Source organism: Cyanistes caeruleus, chromosome 2 (genome assembly GCF_971803275.1).
Source record: "Cyanistes caeruleus chromosome 2, bCyaCae1.hap1.1, whole genome shotgun sequence".
NCBI classification, from domain to species: Eukaryota; Metazoa; Chordata; class Aves; order Passeriformes; family Paridae; genus Cyanistes; species Cyanistes caeruleus.
In genome coordinates this window covers 24,440,742-24,461,980 of record NC_141702.1, presented here as the reverse complement: position 1 = coordinate 24,461,980, position 21,239 = coordinate 24,440,742, and the positions used below count along the sequence as shown (strand labels likewise).

Here is a 21,239-nt window from a genome sequence, read left to right as displayed (position 1 = left end):
CCACAGCAGCTGGTATACTTACAGATAAAACCCACCAATTACTTGGTTATCTAAGTACTCAGCGCAGCAAAACTCCTCAGTAGGAAATATATGATAACACTAAAATCTAAGACAAAATTTTAACCATTTTGGGTCAAGCCCAATTTTATTGTATCTCACAAGAACAGGGCGAGTGTTCTGTATTTCTAGCTTCCTCTTCCATAGAAAACCCACAACTTTGCCTCAAAGCTCCATGGTGATAAAAGTAAATCCTTGTCTTCTCATATGAATAATTTTTCAAACTAAAGTGCAGGAAGCATTCTATTAAATTACTTGGATCTGTAAATCCATTGATATAATTTGCATAGGATAAAGCCAAAACCAGGCTGAATACATATAATTAGGTAGGCACATTAGAAGTTTGTATAAATTTTACTTGATTTATCACTTTTTGAAATTGTTTCCAAAATGAGATCAAATTCAAGCTTACAGGAAAAGCCTCATTAACTTTTGTATGATTCTGACTCTGCCCACACCACATCTTGTTAACAGAGTTGTATCAGCCCAAAGATGAGTCTGTTGGCCTGTTCCCTCCTGAGAATGTGTTTAAATCTAGTAAAGATTTTTACATAATCCTGGTATTGCATTTTTACACCCAAAGCTGGAATAATAATTTTTCAACTTCCATTGTTCTATTTATTTACAAATGTATTTGAATATATATATATGCTTAAATTTATTTTTTATTGTGAAAGACTCCTATTAAAGCAATCTTATCCAATGGGATGATTTTCAATTCTGCTAAATAAAATAGAGAAATCTGTGTTTTTTGAACAGTAAGCTATATTTTAAAGCATAGAACTAAGAAAAAGCTGAAGACATACTGAGTTTCTTCTGAGCATGTTCATCTGTAGACACCATTAATTTCATCTGGTGAAAGAGTTCCTTGTATCTTTCAATGAAAAACTAACTAAATGATTCTTCTGAGATTTTAATGTGGAGATATCAGCAGATTTTATCTCATGTTTTTCAAGCAGAAAATAGCCAAGAAGCGAATATCTTCGAAAGTCTTCACACATGTGAAAGGCCATATTTGACAAGTTAACTGCTTTGCCTCTGTGCCCTGAATTCTTCTTGGGATTTGATTTCATTAAAGATAAATATTTTGTGAAGATGCTAACTCCCTTTGCAGCCTGAGTGAAGCATATTTATTAGCATATGAATCTAGGACACCGAGTTAGATTTTTGGCAGTGGGATTTATGAAACAATTTGCAGTATGTTTTTTACCATCAGGCAGATATCCTGAATCCAATTCTTCTTCTTGACCTGGCTTCCTATGAGACTTTTATGGCTTAGAGTTCCCATCTCGTGTACATGACAGCTACAATAGAAAGAGTATTTTATTGTATGGTTTAGGCTGGTCAGCATTCTTTTTATTTTTCTAAAGCCATCCAAAGTTCTGTTAAGACTTCAAGGAAAGGTTTTTGGAAAGTTTTCAGGCTTCAATGTGAACAGAATTAACTGGGTGCAGGCTGCTTCTTGCAAATATTTATCTGAATCTCTGAGTGAAACATAGAATACATTTTACCCACCAAAAAGGTTTACATTAGAACTAGTCACAGGGGTGCAATATCTCACATTTTGCATTTTCTCAGTGTAGAATTTCTTGTATTATGACTTGCATTATTTAACCACTAGGGTCTTGTTCCAACTAGGGATTCAAGCTCCCTCTGTAATTGGCAAGGAGAAGTCAATACTTTCAGTAAATGCAATCCAAAAAGATTGGACTACTCTTCCTTTGAGGGTCCCTGACTTTCTTCTCTGGCTACACAGAGCTCTTGGATGACATTCATGATTCTTAAGTAACTTTAATGCTAACATTACAGCCAAATGCTTAATTGCGCACATACAGGTCTCAGGAATCTCATTCCCTTAATCCATTTTTTTATCCTTTTTATCCCTTATCCAGGTTGCCCACTTCAGGAATAGTTGAATAGTTGACGGAGAGGTTAGAAGTCACTTTATTTTCTACTGCATGCAGAAATTGAATTATTTTTTTCACAGTTAAAAGTGTTCTGTATGAACAGTTCTGGGAACTAATTTGTAGTATTGTCTGGAGAATTGTAATCTGCCCTGCACAAGGTAGAACAGGTCACTCTCATTAGAGGTGATATTTGTGCATTAAGCTCTTTAGTGTTCTCACTCTGTAATTGGGCCCCTCAAAAGGAAATATAAAATAATATTATTTCAGCAATGAAAACATTTGTATATTAATTCAATATCCTTTAACTTTATGTTGCTTAATTTCTTACTGTAAAGGTATGGAAATAAAAATAGATGCAGCTCTTCAGCCCATGGGATACTGTGTGCCCTTCTGTTGTTTAAGGAGGTGGAGTCTGATGGAGTGTAACACAAACCCCTTCTCAGACCACTTACTGTGGCTTCTCATTTTGTTGTTGTAACTACTAGAGCAAGTCAAGAGAGATTGAAGTAGGTGTGACACCAAAAATAATAATTTGTATTACACATTATGACTGCTACTCTCTAATGACTGTACAGATAGTCAGGCTCTGGCAGGCTTAATAGCTTAATTTTCCCCAATTATAGTACAGTGATTGTGAGACATCTATTTCAAAGCCATTTATCAGAGTAATTGGTTCAGTCTGATTAACTTTATTTTGTGGATATATAAGTTAAGACAAACAGATAGGGAGATTTCCAGACCAAATGAATGAGCAACAGGTCGAGTCCACTTGCCTGAATCCACCCAGGTCTCTTCTATCATACATGAGGGATATCTCAAGAGCATTGCTGTAGAAATCATGGAGTGACTTGCCCAAACTCACCATTAATTGCAGAAGAATGGAGCTGTGCTCCAGAAATCCTTTCCCCTGGCATTTCTGTATTTACCCAGTGAAAACCTTTCTTCCGAATAGAAATTTGACCTGGATATTGGAAAGAAAATATCCATTCAAAATATTACTTTAAAATAATAATATAAGTGAATATTGTTTGATACTTTGATAACAGCCACAGAATTTATAAAGGGAGCTATTCAAAAATACTGTTTACTGGTAGTTGAACAAATTGACTGAATGCATAACAGTTCTTCCTGTTCCACCTCAGTTTTCCTTATGGATGACAAGCTTTGAAAATATTCTCTGCAACAAAACAGCTTAAATTCTCTTTTCATATAAACTGTTTTAAAAATAGGCCCACCAAAAGAATTGTGTCCACCAAACCAATATAGAATATAGAATTTCCACACTGAAGAGTTTATCCTCCAGCTGCAATTCTAGACATCAACAATTTTTTTCACAAGGGCCTGTTGTCTCAGTGGGCATAATTTCATGAATATACCTGAAAATACATATCTTCTGTTGAAATGAAAAATAGGAGGTTTACTTAGGTAGTATAGTTTACAGAGTAGGAGCCTAAACCATACAAGGATATGTTTGGTCAATCACATGAACAGAAAGCTGAGAAATTTTGTAATATAAGAAAGGCTTACATTTGCAGCTTGGAACATTGTCCAAATAACAATGGACTAAATCTACCTGTAATTTGTTTTGGTTTTTTTCTATGAAATCCAAAAATACAATTCAGAGATAAAATATTTTGGAAACTTAGATTTTTTTCTTTCCCTCACTGACATTTTTGCTTATTCCTGTTGAGACACTGATCCTACATTGGCAATGATTCAACTGTGCTCCTGCTTCATACAGCAGCAGTCACAATTCTTGCCTTTTTACTGAGTCTGCAGCAAATGCAATCCTGTGAGCACAGCCTCCAAAGCAAACACCTGCAGCAAAGGCAATGCCATGCAAGAGTAGGAAGACGACATGGTGTAAGCACTGCTGGTGGGTCTGTTCACAGCAGTTCTGGAGGCAAAGACCCCCTTTCCAAATCCTGTGCATTTGCCCATTCAGAAATGTTTCAGAGTTTAAGATCATTGCCATTTTAAGAGTGAAAGTCTGCCAAAGATCACCACCAGGCCAGAGGAATAACTCAGCAGATGGGGCTGGGTGGGTGCTGCAACAGAGTAGTCACTCTGTACACATCTCTGTACTGCCACACAGAGAATGGCATTAAAAACATCCTTTATAATAAAACCCATAATCACCACCATCAGTTTAGCTGCACTACAATTAAATATCTAGGGGGAAAAAACCAAAACAAAACAAAAGCAATAACAATAAGCTGCAAGTGTTCAGTGGAGTATGTACTGATCCACCAAAGGCTCTGGATCCCTGTATTTTTTGTTTAACCACCAGGAAATTGTTGTACAACACAAGAAATATGAGCTTCTGTTCTTCAGCCCTAATTAGGTTAGGGAAGTTTCAATCACAAAAACCCTCAAACCATTTTATCCTGAGACTGCTTCAGGGCATGGCAAAAGCTCGTCAGCAATTATTTGATTATTCAGACATGAGGATCATTCTTTTGCTTTGTAGGTTAAGAAACAACTAGCATGGTGATGTGTTCATTTGGACTGTTAAATTCAGCTCTAAAGCAAGCAAGGAAATAATATTCATCAGCAAAATCACTGCTAGAAGTCTCAAGTCTAGCGGTGTTACATTATCACTTTTCCAGGGGAGTTGTTATAAGATTTTTAGTATTTTCTCAGAGACTGGATTTGAGTAATGATTAACTAAACTAAGACCAGTGTTTCAGCAACTTGATTTTAATTTTTGGATAGCCTTTGAGTGACATGAAAAAAAAAAATTACACCCTTATCAGTGGGATAGTTTTGGTTTCTAGAACTAAAAGAGTATCCACTTCATTCAATGAAATGCATGCACACAATCTATATATGCTTTCAAAGCACTGTCCATCAGATAAAACTATGAAATAACCATTTCTTTTCATTGAAATCTTTAGGTATTGTCACATCTCCAGGATAGTGTAAGAATGCATATAATTTTAGAGTATACATGTAGAAGCTGGCATAGGGCATGATGCACTGGCGAGTAACGTATCCTAAGAGGATTCAAATTGCAAAGTAGTGGGTGTGATAAGTCAGGGATTTGAGGAGAAGAGAATACTTTTGGTCTTTGATCTGGTTGATGGATCAGATGTCTGCATGCAGCTGGAGCACTGCAAAGGCTGCAGATGAACCTCCAGGTTCAGTTTATGCTGCAGGAGACCAGGAATCGCCCTATGATAGAGAACCATCCTGTGATATGACCCATGGCACAGTAAGTGGGGACAGAGGAGCTTTGCTTTGAAGGCACTTTGCAGATTCACACTAAAACATTAATATTTGCTTTCATATTGCTGTTTATTGCATTAACAATTCTCTTAACCAAAGGCTTGGCAAGGACATGTATCTTTAACAAAAAATAATTAGCTAATTAAGCACATGAAAGCCATTACTGGTTCTGAGAAAGTACCTATATTTCATTTCAATTTAACCCAGTTTTTTTACTGAAGACCAAATCCTAAAGCCTACTTTAATCATTTGAAGCTATTTTCTGCAGAATGAATTCTGTTGCTAAATACATGTAAGGTTTACTAATATTCAGACTCCAAGAAGAAAAGAAAGAAAAACCAAATGCTACTTCATATTATTTGTAAAAACAGTGTACCAAAGTACAACATTAAGTCAAGATCAAGAAGGCTTTGGACTATTCCAATCTGCATATTAAAACAGACTCTAGAAATTACTTCTTTATTTCAGAAAATTCAAATAATGAGACATGTATGGTTTACTACTATTATAACTTTTTCCCCAGACCAGAGGAATAAAACTATGTGTCCAATTTTTGTTTTGATTTGGGTTTTAAAAAGCCCTCATCTGTAGATATCACTGAAACCAATGGTAGCAAATATATAGTAAAGATTTGATGCAAATCAGCATCTTAATTCTCTTTAAAACTAATTATTCTGTAAAGCTGTAAGCATTACTCACGTAAGTCACTGAAGCAGGATTTGCTGTGCAGCATGTGATGGAAGAGCTCACACAAAGGCTGCTCCACAGGAGGCAAATTCTGGCAGGTGCACTCCATGTGCAACATCGTGCCCCAGTTGCTGATGTAGGCTTCTTTGCAATCAGCATTGGCAGAACAGGGCATGTCATCCCTGATTAAAGTTTCAAGACAAGCTTCATCATTGTAGCATTTTTTTGTCACATGTCTCCAACACTTTGACCGAAAAGTTGTGTATTTTTTCCTGGTAGGGGTAAAAAAAACAAAAAGAAAAACAAAAGAAGTGTACAATGACTCTTCAACAACTGTGATTTCATAAAAAGACATTTAATGAATACCACTGAAAGAGAGTGTATTCCCAAGGTAGCATTTAAGCCTTAAAAATCGCAATATTCAATGATAGCTGATATAAGTTTTGCTCTGATTTTGACAAAAAGCAACTGCACTACCAGAGTCCAGTAAAAAAACAGTATGAATTCCAACAGTATCAGATATTCAGAGAAGAAATATGAATATAGGAATTAGACCAGTCATCACAATAAAACTACAGCAGGTGCTGTTCTAGTGGATCAGTTTTTGAGCAGTGTGAACAAAGAATAAACATTCAGCTTATTTTGCATTAAATAATCTACATCCAATGTCAACCCCTTGGCCACCCAAATACTAAGAAAATACAAAATGTCCAAGGCTCAGGAAAAAGTACAAGTAATTCAGTAAACTTAAAGATGAATTGATAGCAGAGATAAATTACATAAGTAATTAACTTGTCACCAAGTTCAATAATCTCAAATTATTTCTGTTTTTTTGCTGTTAGGATGGAATAAAATTGGCCTTTAATGCACTGTATATTACAACAGAAAATACCCATTATAAATTAACTAAAAAATATGTAGATATTAATTAAAAACAAATCTATGTCGTTAAATTTTAGAGGATGATAAAGGTAAAGTCTAGTATATTGGACATTAAGTTATTAAAATATTCTTCCTTAATCATATAGATATGTTATTAACTTGCTGTTGATATTGTGTACACAAGCATGTCACATGGAAAAGTGTGGACTGTTGCAATACAGGCTAGAAAATTTTTGTAAATATTTTCATTCAAAAATAAAGGTTTCAAAGCAGATTCCACCTCTGCTCTAATGGAATTATTTTCATTCACTTCATGATTTATGGATGTGACTAGCCATAATTCACAGACTAATTTTGCTAATTGTATGCATTTATTGTCAATGCCAGAGAAACGTTGATGTTCCCAAAATGATGGGGAGTCCAGCCATTATGACCTTACATGTACAGACATACATTTCTAGGCCTTCAGTTGATCTCATCGACAACAATCTGAATAATCTGCACAAACCCAAAACCATCTCTTGGCCTCCTGGTTTATTGACTGAAGGTTAATTTGAGCACAGTTTGAGGTAAAATTCAACCCTAATCCACAAGGTGACTACACTGAAAAACAAAATGGGCCAATTGACCATCCATAAAAGGAGGCAACGAAGTTGAACTACAAGTATGGGTAATCCTGTTGTATGTTTTAAAAATATAAAATGAAACTTGAAAAGGCATTATCCTTTATGAGTTTGGTGGTCTGTGCATGCTTCAGGCCAGATTTTTGAAAACTTTTTGCAAGTATCCTTGAGATGAAGACAATAAGACAGAAGTTTTTTGAACAGGCCAAATTGGTTGCATGGCAGTTGAGTACAAAGGGTCAGACTCTGCTCTTGAAAGGTAATTACTTTTACCAAACAAACTTTGTCTGGTCTGTGGCACACCTTGTGCAAATTGCTGGAGGGCAAAGGTGCAGACAGGCAGGTGTTATCTGAAGAAAGTGGTAATGAAAATATTCAATAGCATAGTTTGTCCAGCAGAAATGGTGTTAAGTGTCGTGACACAGGCAGAAGAAAAGCCTACATTAGTTTCCAAACCTTTCCGAAAATTAATCATTTCAGTTTACTTGTGGTATTCTGGAATTACCACAGTTGGTGCAAACATCTGTGAAGATGTCAAACACAGCAGATACAGTACAGAAAATAATTTTGTTATAGCTGAGATATAAAGAGTATAATAAAAATGGTTTGACCAAATCATTATTCAAAAGCACCTTAGTGGACAAAATACTCACCTGCACGATTCATTCTCTTCGCACATGCGGATTACATTCAGACATGATGGGGGTGGAACTACAGTAACTGCACAGGGCTTGCCATGGAGAAGTTCTTTGGCTCTGTGGCAGGATTCATCATGCTGGATGCAGTCACAAAATATCATCATTTGGGCAACTTCAAAAGGCATGTTTCGATAGAAGAACCTTATGGCTGCTTGACATCCTTCCACGTTGCATTTCTTATTTACTGAGCAAACTTTAAGGTATAGGGACAACTGTTTGTTACACACTTCATCTTCAATGCACTCCCTGTTCACATCCAAACAGCTTCTGTTTGTTGTGTACACTAAAAAGAATAACAGGTTTTAAAATAAAATCTCAAGAGGATGTTTCTCAAGTGATAACTGGTAGGTATCCTGTCTACAACATTCCCAGTAAATTAAGCTTGATTCCCAAAACTCTGACACAGCTCATCTAGCATTGCTGCTTTTAAGCCTAGTGAGTAACTTCACGCTTCTTTCTTGCACTGCTTGGTGCCCACAAGCCACCCTCCTGAAACTGCTGAAATCTCCAGTGTGCAGTCTTATGCTAGGCTATGTAATAAGTAATGAAGAAGAGAATATAAATGACATTTTTTTGCTATTAATATCAGTTTAGATATTTCCAAACTCTGAAATAAATCTTCCAAAAATATCTAGAAAATTCTAGACCCTAAAATGCTTATGGGATAAGATTTGCCTCTGTAAATTTGACAGAATTATGATTGTTACCTGATTTATATTTACATTACTTGATTGTTACCTGTTACATTTTTGGGTTCTTCTCTATCCAGTACCTTAGCTGAAAATACGTTGGATCTGTTAACTCCCTGCTCATCCATTTGAATGAAAAGGATTAATTTTAATCTGAAGGTACATTGTATACTGTCTGAAAACAGAGATAAAATTATTTATTAGGATTCATCAGTAAATTCAGCCTTACCTTGTTTGGAGAGAGCAGATGAACCCCATTGCAATTTTGTTTCCATACTAATATTGTCTAGAAGAAAAAGATAGAGAAACCGGCATAAACTGTAAATAATATCTTAGCTTTTTAACACTTAAGTATTGTCTGTCTTGCTGGCATAGTGCCAGGAGTGAAAATAAAAGGATAAAACAAATTGGTTTGACCAAACAGAACCCACTAACAAATTCTAAACCCTCTATTACATACATTCATATGTTTTAGGGTCAAAGCACAGTTTACCAAAGGCTGCTGCTAATGTTTTTTACATAATTATAGAACCTATGAACTCAAGAAGAGTTTTTTAGAGCTTCTCAGTGCATTATAAAGTCAGATTTCTTGTGAATAAATAAAAGCCAGAGGCCTTAATGTGTTTATCAGTGGACCAGTTTCCAAGTTCAACTAACTACTTGTCATGAACTAAAGTCAAGGCTGGCAGACAATTTTTGCTATTCAAAGATTATTTTTATTGATCTTATGCTGTGTCTAGTTATAGTGAAATATTAAAACTGGCTGATTTAGATCAGATTGTATCAAATTAACACATTGGATGACAACAGTATTTGCACTCAGACTATCATTTTCTTTCAGATTATGAATTTATTTATAAATAAATCTCCTAAAATGATCTTGTTTTCAATGTTGAATTGCAAATGGGCAAGAAAACCTTTTTTTTGTAGACTGTGGACACTACTGTTATGTACTAAACATTCAGACTGCTGGAATAACACTAACCTGTGTCAGTGACCAGATTTTTCTCACCATCAGCATCAGCATTATAGTCATCATCACTGCCATCACTTTCACTAGCTCCTGAGGCTTGGCTCTCCTGAGAGTATTGTAAACACGGGTTGTTAAATATTCCCTTCCAGATCTTAATGCATCTCGTCTGAAGAGGCTCTGAGCACGTGCACTTTCCCAGAACTGTTTTCCTCAGTTCTTTCCAGGCTAACAAACACTTTCCAGGCACGGGGAAGCTGCAGGTGTCTGCAGCTGCCTGGCAGGCGCGCTGGAAGCTCCTGTACGCGGCAGAGCAGCGAGGTTCTGCTCGGCAGCGCTGCTCTGCGCTGCTGCAATCGCTCTCCAGCTCCTCAGAGCTTTGGTCTTCAGGGTTTCTGTGCTGCCAAACACTCAGTTCAGTGTCTGACCTCGAGAAAGACTCCAAATAGTCTGTAGAAATAGGTACAAACACAGTTATAAATCAAATGGACGATGGATAACTGGAGTGTGAATATCATAGAAAAGACAAAACTAATTTTTGGGGGGCATTTATCAGACTTGAGAATATGCATCATCACAGCACAAAAATTCAGGGAAAGGGTACTTGTCTCAATGAGTGATACAGCCCTAGTTTAATTCTGAGCTGTGTGTCTTTACATAGTAATTTCAGAGTCTCACAAACTAATGAATCTTCCTCATGTTTACTAGGTGCTGTTAGCTGTATAGTACAGTCCACTCTAACAGTCCAGCTGCAAAACAGTAGTAAAAATATTCCCTAAAATTATTGCATAAAAAGTTTAGCTTCACATAGTTTTAACCACCTTCAGTTTTGACATATCATGGATTATGATTTTAAGCATAATTTTTTTTAATGCATAATTTTAAAAGAGAGAATGACAATTCCAGAAGATGCTTGATTCATTACCTAAAATAGTAATTTAAGTTAGACAGAGAGAATTGCTCCTGAAAGTGCATAGCAACACCATATGCTGTCCTTTGTAGGTAAATTCAGCACTAAGTCCATCCAAACTTATTTCTACAGTGAAGATAAATGTAATCTCAGTTGGCAAAAGAATACATTACGTCTTTTTGCTAGAAGCAAAAGCAAGTGCTCCAATGACATCAATATCAGGTTTCAGATATCCATCCTTCTTGTTTAGGGCAAGGAGTTTGGGGCAGATCAGGGTGTTATTATTCCCTCTGCATTAAGGCCATATATTCTAGTACTATATGATGAATGCTGTGTGATGCCAATAGGGTGTGATGGATCAGTGCCAGGAATCACTTTGAAACTCACTTTGCAGGCTCTCATTCACTGGCTGATTTTAGCTCTCTTGTGTCAGCTTTGCTAATTATTATGCCAAGGAGACTTTGGACAAGAAATTGCAATTTCTTCATATACCAAGTAATTCTCAATTACAGAGATAGGTTTTCTGCAGGGATAAGAGTTCTCAAAAAGAAAAAAAAAATAAAAAAAAATTGAGGGGAGTGGGCCCATTGATCACCTGAGAATTTTTAAAAGAGTTTTTAAAATATTATGTATAGCTTTATGGAGGTGGTGACTATGTTTCACACATCCAGTAGCCTGTCCTAGATGTAGTGAAGGTCCTCCTGCAAATCAATGTGACACAACTGCACCCCTGTGCATCCCCATTCACTCATTCTCCCAATCAGAAGGTACTGGATGTGTCTCTCTATATACACAACTTGGATCAAGTGGCTCTCAAATATCCCTGGGCAATGAGTAGCCCTCAACACACACTGTGTATTCGCTCTTGCTTTCCAGTGGATTCAACAAGAGTTTTAGAAGCCATTTCAATTTCTCACAAATATTTTATCACTTTTGCTTGTGGCATTTCTTTCATATGCATGCTGGAGTGTGACTATCATAGAAAAGACAAAACTAATTTTTGGGGGCATTCATCAGACTTGAGAATATGCAAAGAAAGTTGAATCCACTTAAAATGATGGTTATAAAATTACTGGGCTTGGTCTTCATAATTATAACTTAATGCTTAGTTACCTTTACTAATGCTGCACCATTTCCCAAGCAAAGTTGTGATGCTACAGATATCATCTGTAGTGCAGACACAGTTTTTAAATTCTGGGTATTTGTCAGCCAGGACCTGGATTATTCTATTACATCCAACAGTGTCTTCTGCCTTGCATCTATTACCTAGAATGCACCATTAAAATTATAATTTCATTAATGTTTATGAATGCTTAAGCGATACGGTTACATAAAACAATTCAGCTGAAGAACAAAAATAACATGGTTTGCTAAGAGAAGATGGTTTGTCATATTTTAAAAAAAAATTTAATAACTTTCAAAGTAATATAATAAAGCTGTGGATACAATATTGACTTCTTTTATTTGATCTGATCCATTGCCAGAAGCTCTCATTTACAAAGTACATAAAACCTTAAACTCACACCTTTTATTTTAGGCAGGTAAGGCACTGAGACCAAACTAAAAATGTGCCCAGGAGTAGAAGGGGCACACACTGAACTGAGAGACTTATCTTGATCCTGTGTAGTAGAAACGAGGTGCCTGGTACAGGGACAGGAACACACAGTGCAGGCTTGAGGCATCACCATGTGATAGAGTGAGAGACAGGACACAGAGGGTAGACCCAGCCCCATGATAATGGTGATGAGAACCCCAGGCTGAGGACATGCCAGCTCTGGGTCAGATTCTCTCTCTCATGTGAGGATGGTGTGAGCCTACAAATGCCATTTGGATACTCCCTTGAACTTCTGCCCTATAGAACAACTTCACTGCCTAAGTGTGAGAATGACAATAAATTTAAAGTAGGCCAAGAGTAGTCTGACTTTTAGGATTTTTATAACAAAAATGAGGGAGAAGTTAACATAAAAAAAATAAATGTGCAGAAACCTTAATTTTCTGGCCCAGTTTCAAGTCTGTTTGCACATGCACTTGGACTCAGTGGTAGACATTCACACAGGATGTCTTGTTTTCCATGTACGGGTAGTGAAAATAAAGCACATGTACTAGTTTGTGGTACTGAGGTAAATCAATCATCCATCTCTTTATGAGCTAAAAGCTTTTCCAAATTATTATTATTATTATTATTATTATTATTATTATTATTATTATTATTATTATTAATGATGATGATGATGATGATGATTATGATGATGATGATGATGATGATGAAAGTGGGATCAAGTGCATCCTCAGCAAGTTTGCTGATGACACCAGGCTGTGTGGTGCAGGTGGCACGTTGGAAGGAAAGGATGTCCCTTGAGAGACCCTGACAGGATTGAGAAGTGGGCCGATGCAAACCTTATGATGTTCAATGAAGCAAAGTGCAAGGTCCTGTACCTGGGTCACGGCAATCCCCGACACACCGGCAGGCTGGGCAGAGAAGGGATTGAAAGCAGCCTTGCAGAATAAGACTTGGATGTGAAGGTGGATGAGAGACCCATCATGAGCCAACAGGGAGTGCTCACGCAGAGCCAGCTGTGCCCTGGGCTGCACCAAAAGCAGCATGGCTAGCAGGCTGAAGGAGGTGATTCTACAGCTCTGTTCTCATGAGACCCCATCTGGAGTGCTGCATCCAGCTCTGGTGTCCTCAGCATAAGAAGGACATGGAGCTGTGGGAGCAAGTCCAGGAAGCTGATAACAGGACTGGAGCTCTTCCCCTGCAAGGACAGGCTAAACAAGTTAAGGCTGCTCAGCCTGGAGAAGGTTGTGTGGAGACCTCACAACAACCTTCCAGCATCTGAAGGGGACTACAGGGAAGCTGGACAGGGACTCTTAGTCAGGAACTTATCTTATGCTGTGTCACCAGCACCATAGGCAAGCTTTGATGTGACCAGAGTTTTAAAATCACATGTTATTGACACAAATAGCAGTGGAAGGCAATGGAGGCAAAGCTCTGCAAGAGGAAACAGTGCATTTTGCCTTTTCCTGAAATAATAAGAATCAGCTATTCCAGGTTTCACATCCCTGTCCTGATCCCCTTTTTTCAGACTCTCGGTACTGCCCTTTCTCCAGTTGCTGACTAAGGAGGGTTTGGGGGTATATCAAATAATATGCTACTAGAGGGGAATGTCCCAGGCCAGCAAGAGCTGCAGGTCCCAGCCTCTGCTCCCACTCCACCTCCTGCATCAGCAAAGAAGGAGGTGATAGTGGCTGGGATTGCCTGTGTCTCTCCAACCTCATTTCCTTCTGCTTTTTCAGAAGCAGATTATGAGCTCTGACCCTTAGTCAAGGAGCTCACAAGATTTATCAAAGGCTTCAGACACAGGATACTCCCTGACCATAAAAATAGGATAGAAAGGATGTGGTGACACAGCCCATGAAGATGAGTGAGTGGATACTCTATTCTGTATTTTATCAGCTAAGTAAGGCATAATAAAAGAATTTCAGGAAATTCCAGTAGAAAAAGAGCAATAAAGATCAGGAGGGGCTTGTGTAAAAATTAGCTTACTCACACAATTTATGATTGTCTTTTTCAGGGGCTGTGTTCAGTGTGTTCAGTGTGTTCAGTCAGGGGCTGTGTTCAGTGTGCTCAGTGTTCAGTCAGGGGCTGTGTTCAGTGTGTTCAGTCAGGGGCTGTTTTCAGTGTGTTCAGTGTGTTCAGTCAGGGGCTGTGTTCAGTGTGTTCAGTCTGGGGCTGTGTTCAGTGTGTTCAGTGTGTTCAGTCAGGGGCTGTGTTCAGTGTGTTCAGTGTGTTCAGTCAGGGGCTGTTTTCAGTGTGTTCAGTCAGGGGCTGTGTTCAGTGTGTTCAGTCTGTGGCTGTGTTCAGTGTGTTCAGTGTTCAGTCAGGGGCTGTGTTCAGTGTGTTCAGTCAGGGGCTGTGCTCAGTGTGTTCAGTGTGTTCAGTCTGTGGCTGTGTTCAGTGTGTTCAGTGTGTTCAGTCTGTGGCTGTGTTCAGTGTGCTCAGTGTTCAGTCTGTGGCTGTGTTCAGTGTGTTCAGTGTTCAGTCAGGGGCTGTGTTCAGTGTGCTCAGTGTTCAGTCTGTGGCTGTGTTCAGTGTGTTCAGTGTTCAGTCAGGGGCTGTGTTCAGTGTGTTCAGTCAGGGGCTGTGTTCAGTGTGTTCAGTGTGTTCAGTCAGGGGCTGTGTTCAGTGTGTTCAGTGTTCAGTCTGTGGCTGTGTTCAGTGTGCTCAGTGTTCAGTCTGTGGCTGTGTTCAGTGTGTTCAGTGTTCAGTCTGTGGCTGTGTTCAGTGTGTTCAGTGTTCAGTCAGGGGCTATGTTCAGTGTGTTCAGTGTTCAGTCAGGGGCTGTGTTCCGTGTGTTCAGTGTTCAGTGTTCAGTCTGTGGCTGTGTTCAGTGTTCAGTGTTCAGTCTGTGGCTGTGTTCAGTGTGTTCAGTCAGGGGCTGTGTTCAGTGTGTTCAGTCTGTGGCTGTGTTCAGTGTGTTCAGTCAGGGGCTGTGTTCAGTGTGCTCAGTGTTCAGTGGTCCCCTGAGTCAGCACCTGATGGCTGGGGCTGGAGCAGAGGTTGTGGGGCTATGAACATGCAAAGGGCATAGACAGAATCAGGAAGTGCATCAGATTTATGGGGCTCCCTTGCATGTCTTCTTGAAAACTGTGTAGAAATAACCTATTATCAGTATTTCTCTGTTTGTACATGGTATTGATTCAGCTGTGACAAACAGCAGAAAATAATTTTATTACTGGTTTTCAATTATTGGTGCTTTACCAGAGATTAGTTCCAGGTAATATATTTTATCTTATACATATGCTTCTAAGGCATTTACAAAAAAAATGCTCTCTCAACCTAATGTTTGGAAGCCATTATTCATAATTTGTTTTATTATTGTACATATTTTGTACATAATTCATGTACACAGGACCACAGACAGAAGTGTGACAGAGTAGAAGCTGACACTCCAGAGTGATAATCTCTGTTTTTGCTTAATCAGCTTTTCAGTCATCTCAGTGGGAATTGAAGACTACAGGGGAAAGTCTGAGGTTTTCCTCTCTAGCACTGGTGAGACCACAGTTTGGATAGATCTCCAGAGATCCTTCCAACCCCATTGAGTTCTTTATCCTAAGAAAAGTAAACTCATCCAAATCTAATTCAAAATGAGATTCCTTAAAATTTAAGTGCTCTGAGTATTTTTTTGTTTTGCTTTGAACACTTTTTTCTGTTTCCCATTTAGAAAAATTAAGAAAATTTATACTTATGGTTAAATCACAGGTTAGAATTTATTTTTTTTTTACTGAAATAACAAAAAGGAAAACAAACAAATAACCAATCCTACAAACAAAGCATAAAAGCCCAAACCTTAAAGTCTTCATTCTGCAGTGCTGAAAGTCTTCTGATCTTTTCAAAATGAAAAATCTTATTTCATCAAAACTTAGTATTTCTATCTTCCCTATCCTGACCTGGAAGCTGATTCATAGAGATTTTTATACTCTGTTTTTTCTTTCCACCATGTTTTTGCCACAGAGGTGAAAGAAGGATTGGACTCTGAAGAGCACAAACTGAGGCTCTGGAAATGCTGCTGGAGTAGTGGGGGAGCAGCGATGGAAAATTTGACAGGAAAAGGAGGGACTTAGGCATTAGTTTGGAAAGTGTTCCCAGATCTGCATTGAAAAGCAAAAGATGGAGTCCTTAATGATGCACACATTTAACTTTGAGGTTACAGTCTGATGGACTGAGTTGTTGAACTTGTACCCCAAAGGAGTTTAATTATCATTTTTAGCTAGGTTTTGAATAAAGAAGCTAACAGAACAAATATTTATCCCATTGTCTATTGCCTCCAAGTAATATATTTGTGCTCAAAGGACATCTTCCATTCCTACAAATCATACATGAAGTTTCTAGACTTGCACATGACAGACAGTATAATGTTATTCACACTAATATGGTATTCTATTTCTATGTCTATTCTGTATTTTCTGTTCTCTATTTTCTATTTTCTGTGGGCTGTCTGAGAGGTACCATCAGCTGTCTGACTGGACTTACATGCTCTGGAATCATGGTACCTAATAAGCACATTTAGTATAATTCATCCTAGACCTGACACAATATCTGAGGGCTCTGCAATGCTGGAGAGTCTTTGCCAAAAGCTCTTATCCTAAGGAAATATACAGATGCAAATCCAAACAAGCAATCACAAGAATAATTATTTCTGGAAGGTTCCTCTGGCCCAGTTACAAATATCATTAATATCAGTGAATAAGTACATAGGACAATAAGAGAGAGAAATGTATTATTATGAGACAATGGTGTACATCCAAAGGAGAGCCACAGAAGTAATCATGCTGGCCCACTTCATCTGACTGCAGGGTATTGAGATTAACAGGCTACAGGACAAATATATATTTTTGTGACAAGTAGTTCTGGTGCTAATTTGTTCATGAATGATGTGAGAGAAGCAAATTCAGCTTGTTCTGTTTTGGTTCTAGAGAGCTCATCTTCAGGTCACTTGAGCCAGAAAGTACTGCATATTCCAATTTATTTATTTTTTTTCTAAACAGCAGCCATATCTTTTGAAACTGTTTCATAAATAAAATATTTAACAGATCAATAGAACATGGGCTGAAGACCAGCTGCTTAGGGGACTGTTGTAACTGTTATATTATCATGTATTTTTCATTTACTTCATCTGTTCTTAAAAGTAATCAGCCATTCTATGCAAAGTAGATAAGTATCTGGGAAAGGACACACTAATAAAGACCTCTCAGAGAATTTTCTATTTTAATTAATTTAAATATTGTCTTGTGACTTGGGAAATTTGGGGCATCAAATACATGCAACAGATCAGCCAGACAGAGGCATTTATTCAGGTAGCTCACACTGCAGGTGAATGTTTTAGCAATAGCTTATTGACCACGAAGGCAAGCAACTTCTGCTGCCTGGCTTCTCCCCAGGACTGTCAGACTGGGTCCTGGCATCAAGACAGGAACATTCACATGGTCACCTCTGCTGCAGCTGAGGCCCCAAACACATTATGGCATCACAACACAACTTGTTCTGTTCAAATAATGTCATCATCAGAAGAAGGGAGATTTCCAGTGAGATGTAGATAATAACACAGAGCCCATGAAAGGTAAACTTAATCAGAAAATAGTCCCTGGCCCTTAGCATTTGCTAGTGATGATGTAGTGGCAGATCACTTGACACTTAGCAATCAACAAAGGTGTCATTACTAGCTTGGTCTAATGACACTACCAGATTATAGTGCCACTCTTCTTCTCCCTTCTATATTCACAGCACCTGGATTCTCAGCATTTAACAGCAACGTCTTGGAAGGAGCTGGGGAATGACACCCAAGATTTGTTCAAGAAGACAACAGGCCTTCAGAGATAGGAACATTATCATTTGAACAACCACAGAGATTAGGATGAGTTTCAGGTCAAATTTATAATACCTGGTTTTTCCCTATATAAAACATAGATTATTTTGAAACGAAGCACAAACTATTGGAAATGCAACAAACATAGACAGAGACTAATTATCTGCCTTCATTTACATGAGAATCAATTCAAGGTGGCCTAGTCATGACATGATCTGCATTTAATCTTGCCGCCACCCCCTGCAAGTGAATCACTGTGATGTGTTGGTACTTTTCACTGAATAAATACAGTGTGCTCCCCTACAATACAATTTTCTTTGAGGTCTTTTTTATTTTATTTGTTTCTTATTCTATTACAATAATTAAAAATTAGTCTAATTACTACATTGTTTTGAGTATTGTGTAAGATTATAGAACCATAGAATGGTTTAGATTGGAAGGGACCTTCAACCCCTCTGCCATTGGCAGGGACACCTTCCACCAGAGCAGGCTGCTCTGAGCCCCATCCAGCCTGGCCTTGAACACTGCCAGGGAGGGGGCAGATCAACTCCTCCAAATTGTGTCAAACAAAGTCAGAAATCCTTTTCCAGTTGCACGCAGGCTTCATTTAACAGGATCCCACAAAGAGCCTAATTTCTACTGCATTCAGACTTCTTGAGTTGGTTCGGGCTCTGACTTTGATCATAGTGCAGAAATTTCATTTATCACTTTCTTGAAGACACAGTGTGACTCTTACTAAAAGTAGCACTGGCCATTGTAAAGAAGCTGACTGTCTTTTGCCATAATTGTTCTCTTTGAAATCCCACCGGCTTCATTCAGTTACCACAGCAATATTGTAATAAATTATGAATATGCAACCATACAGCAATTCAAAATTAAGCTTTGTACACCGTACAGAATTACCTGAAATATTGCAGGCATCTTCAACCAGATTCCAGACACTCTCACATCCATTTCCAGCATTAATACATTGCTCCCTCAAGTGCAGACAATCAGTAGTCTGGACAGTAGATATACACGTGAAGTAAATGAACAACACTGTAAAAACAGAATATAATGACTATTTAATGCAGCAGATACTGTACTGACCCTTTTCCTTTACACATGAATTTAAAAAATATAATTTACCACAGTTTTTCTATATTTTCAAATTTGCTATCTAATTAATTTTTAGCAGAACAAAGCTTTTCCTGAGTTTTGCAACTGGAAAATTAAACTTTAATGTTCAAAGTTTCAGTGTGGCATATTATGCATTGGTTTTACCCCAGTATTAGAACAGAAGCCATAGCTATACATGAAATTAGTGGACAGATATATAAAATTGCTACAGTTCTCATATCCATAATAAATTAAGAAAAGAAGACAGTAAAAAATTAAGAGGAAACAGCATTTAATTTGCATTAAAACTCACCAAGCTAGGCTGTTTAGGAATTCCTATGAATAGAGTGTGTGAAAGAGATTTGATAACTACAGAACTGTTAGATAATAAATGTGATTTTATTTTATAAATACAGTACTCTTCACCCTCTTTATTTTTACTTCACAGATGCATCATTTCTTGAAAACAACCCCCACATTTATGTTTTTATCTGCTTTCCTGAATGCATTGAGCTTGTTAATTACATAAAGAAGTTCTGGAGGTTTCAAGGTAAAGAGTTTTAAAGCAGCACTGCTTGTGAATTATCAGTAGAAAATTAAATTGCCTTGTAAAGAAAGGATAAATCAGCCAGAGTTTATCTCTTTCATTAACATTCCCGTGGTAAGACAACCTCTAATTTGTAATCATGTGTCTTTCTATAAAATTAAGTTTCAGTCACTGATTTCAGGCCTTATCAAAACTACCTGCTGAACACCTGATGTGTTCTCTTTAGTTGTTGAAGGACACAGCACCTCTCTGACAAAATACCTCCCCCCCCCACCTCCCTGCTTCATGTTTGGGTAAATTCATATGAAATTTGAGTGGTTTCCAACGTTGTTTAATCCCTTAAACAACATGTGCAAGAGGCATGAAATATTGCTTCAGGATTTGTCCAGACCCTATCAAAAGAAATTAAATTTTTCCAATGATACATTTTAGAATAAGAAGTTATATATCAAATATCCCTCTTGATAACCTTAAAGACCCACTACAGTTGAGAGGTGATGCCATCCCTTCTGGAAATGATTTACCAGTGACCCAATAATGCTGCTGTAGGGAACACTTTCTGGATGCATGTCGATAAATATGAAGCAACGTTTAATACTTTATAACTGACAGGTGCAACAGCATCTAGTGTGCCTATGAGACAAAGAAGAGGCTGCATGTGCTTATTATAGCTGGTGCTAATCTTTCCTCAGTTGTGCATATTCCTGGCAGTTCTCTGCAGGACCGATGGTGATCTGAGTGAGTTCCAGCCTGAAACACTCCTAGGCTGTGTCTGTTCATCAGCCTTGAAGACATACTGATAGAAACAGCTCCTACCTCTTGACATTGAGGAATGTGCAGCTGCCCTATCCATAGGGACATTTTTGGCTCATTATGACAACATTTAGTTCTAGGACTGTCTCCAAAAGGACTTTCTTATCATGAAATTACTCACTACTTATTCAGATGACAGAGAAAAAATATTGCCAAATACCTTACAGGTGAAAATGACTGCATATATAAAACAATACAAAATTATAAACCCAGGAATTTATTAAGAAAAGGTATTTTGCTGGATGACCGCTTATCTATTTTGTAGATCCTAACACAACAGAAAATTTACTCACCTAACTAGGATTCACAGCACAAAGTCTCTGTGCTCTCTCCCTCATGTTCAGACAGTTTTAAAGGACCAGTGGCTGGGACAGTCAAAACACGACTGATTGCACAGCCTTCCTGCTACTTTTCAGGGAGTATTTCACACTATTGCTCATTTTGAACCTACCTGGAAACTGGCCACAAAATAGGAGGTGATGTTTTTGCAAAATGAAAAGGTGAGTAGCATCATCTATTATTGAAGGCACTTCAGCCTAAGAATGGGCTTCTTTAGGTCTAATGACATATATTAATATCCTTAGCAGTACAGAGGGGGTACGCTGCCAGAAGCCTACAGGAAACAAGCTTTCCTATATGATTTTAGAATCCAGGGCACTGGATTCTTATCCAGTAGCTTACGCAATTCCTTAAATTGACAGTTATTACTTTAGTTGTTCACTTTACTTATTTATTCTAGTGTTTGGAATACTAAGTGACTTCT

General features: G+C 37.9%; 1 protein-coding gene across 13 annotated transcripts in view; it reads right to left on the bottom strand.

Moving 5' to 3' along the window:
• Positions 1 to 21,239, bottom strand: part of GFRAL (GDNF family receptor alpha like) — a 28,296-nt gene that overhangs the window by 5,278 nt on the left and 1,779 nt on the right. For 4 of the 13 annotated variants that reach the window (XM_086876102.1, XM_086876104.1, XM_086876106.1 and 1 more), the window contains exons 2-8: positions 18,922 to 19,056; positions 11,765 to 11,917; positions 9,757 to 10,191; positions 9,001 to 9,057; positions 8,038 to 8,365; positions 5,892 to 6,151; positions 2,827 to 2,925 (exon numbers count right to left, since the gene is read on the bottom strand). In XM_086876102.1, coding sequence (XP_086732228.1) covers positions 2,827 to 2,925; positions 5,892 to 6,151; positions 8,038 to 8,365; positions 9,001 to 9,057; positions 9,757 to 10,191; positions 11,765 to 11,917; positions 18,922 to 19,056 — 1,467 coding nt within the window. Of the gene's footprint in view, positions 1 to 1,267; positions 1,362 to 2,826; positions 2,926 to 5,891; positions 6,152 to 8,037; positions 8,366 to 8,820; positions 8,947 to 9,000; positions 9,058 to 9,756; positions 10,192 to 11,764; positions 11,918 to 18,921; positions 19,057 to 21,239 lie in introns of all 13 variants that reach the window. The other 9 variants (XM_086876100.1, XM_086876101.1, XM_086876108.1 and 6 more) reach the window with 3 other exon arrangements.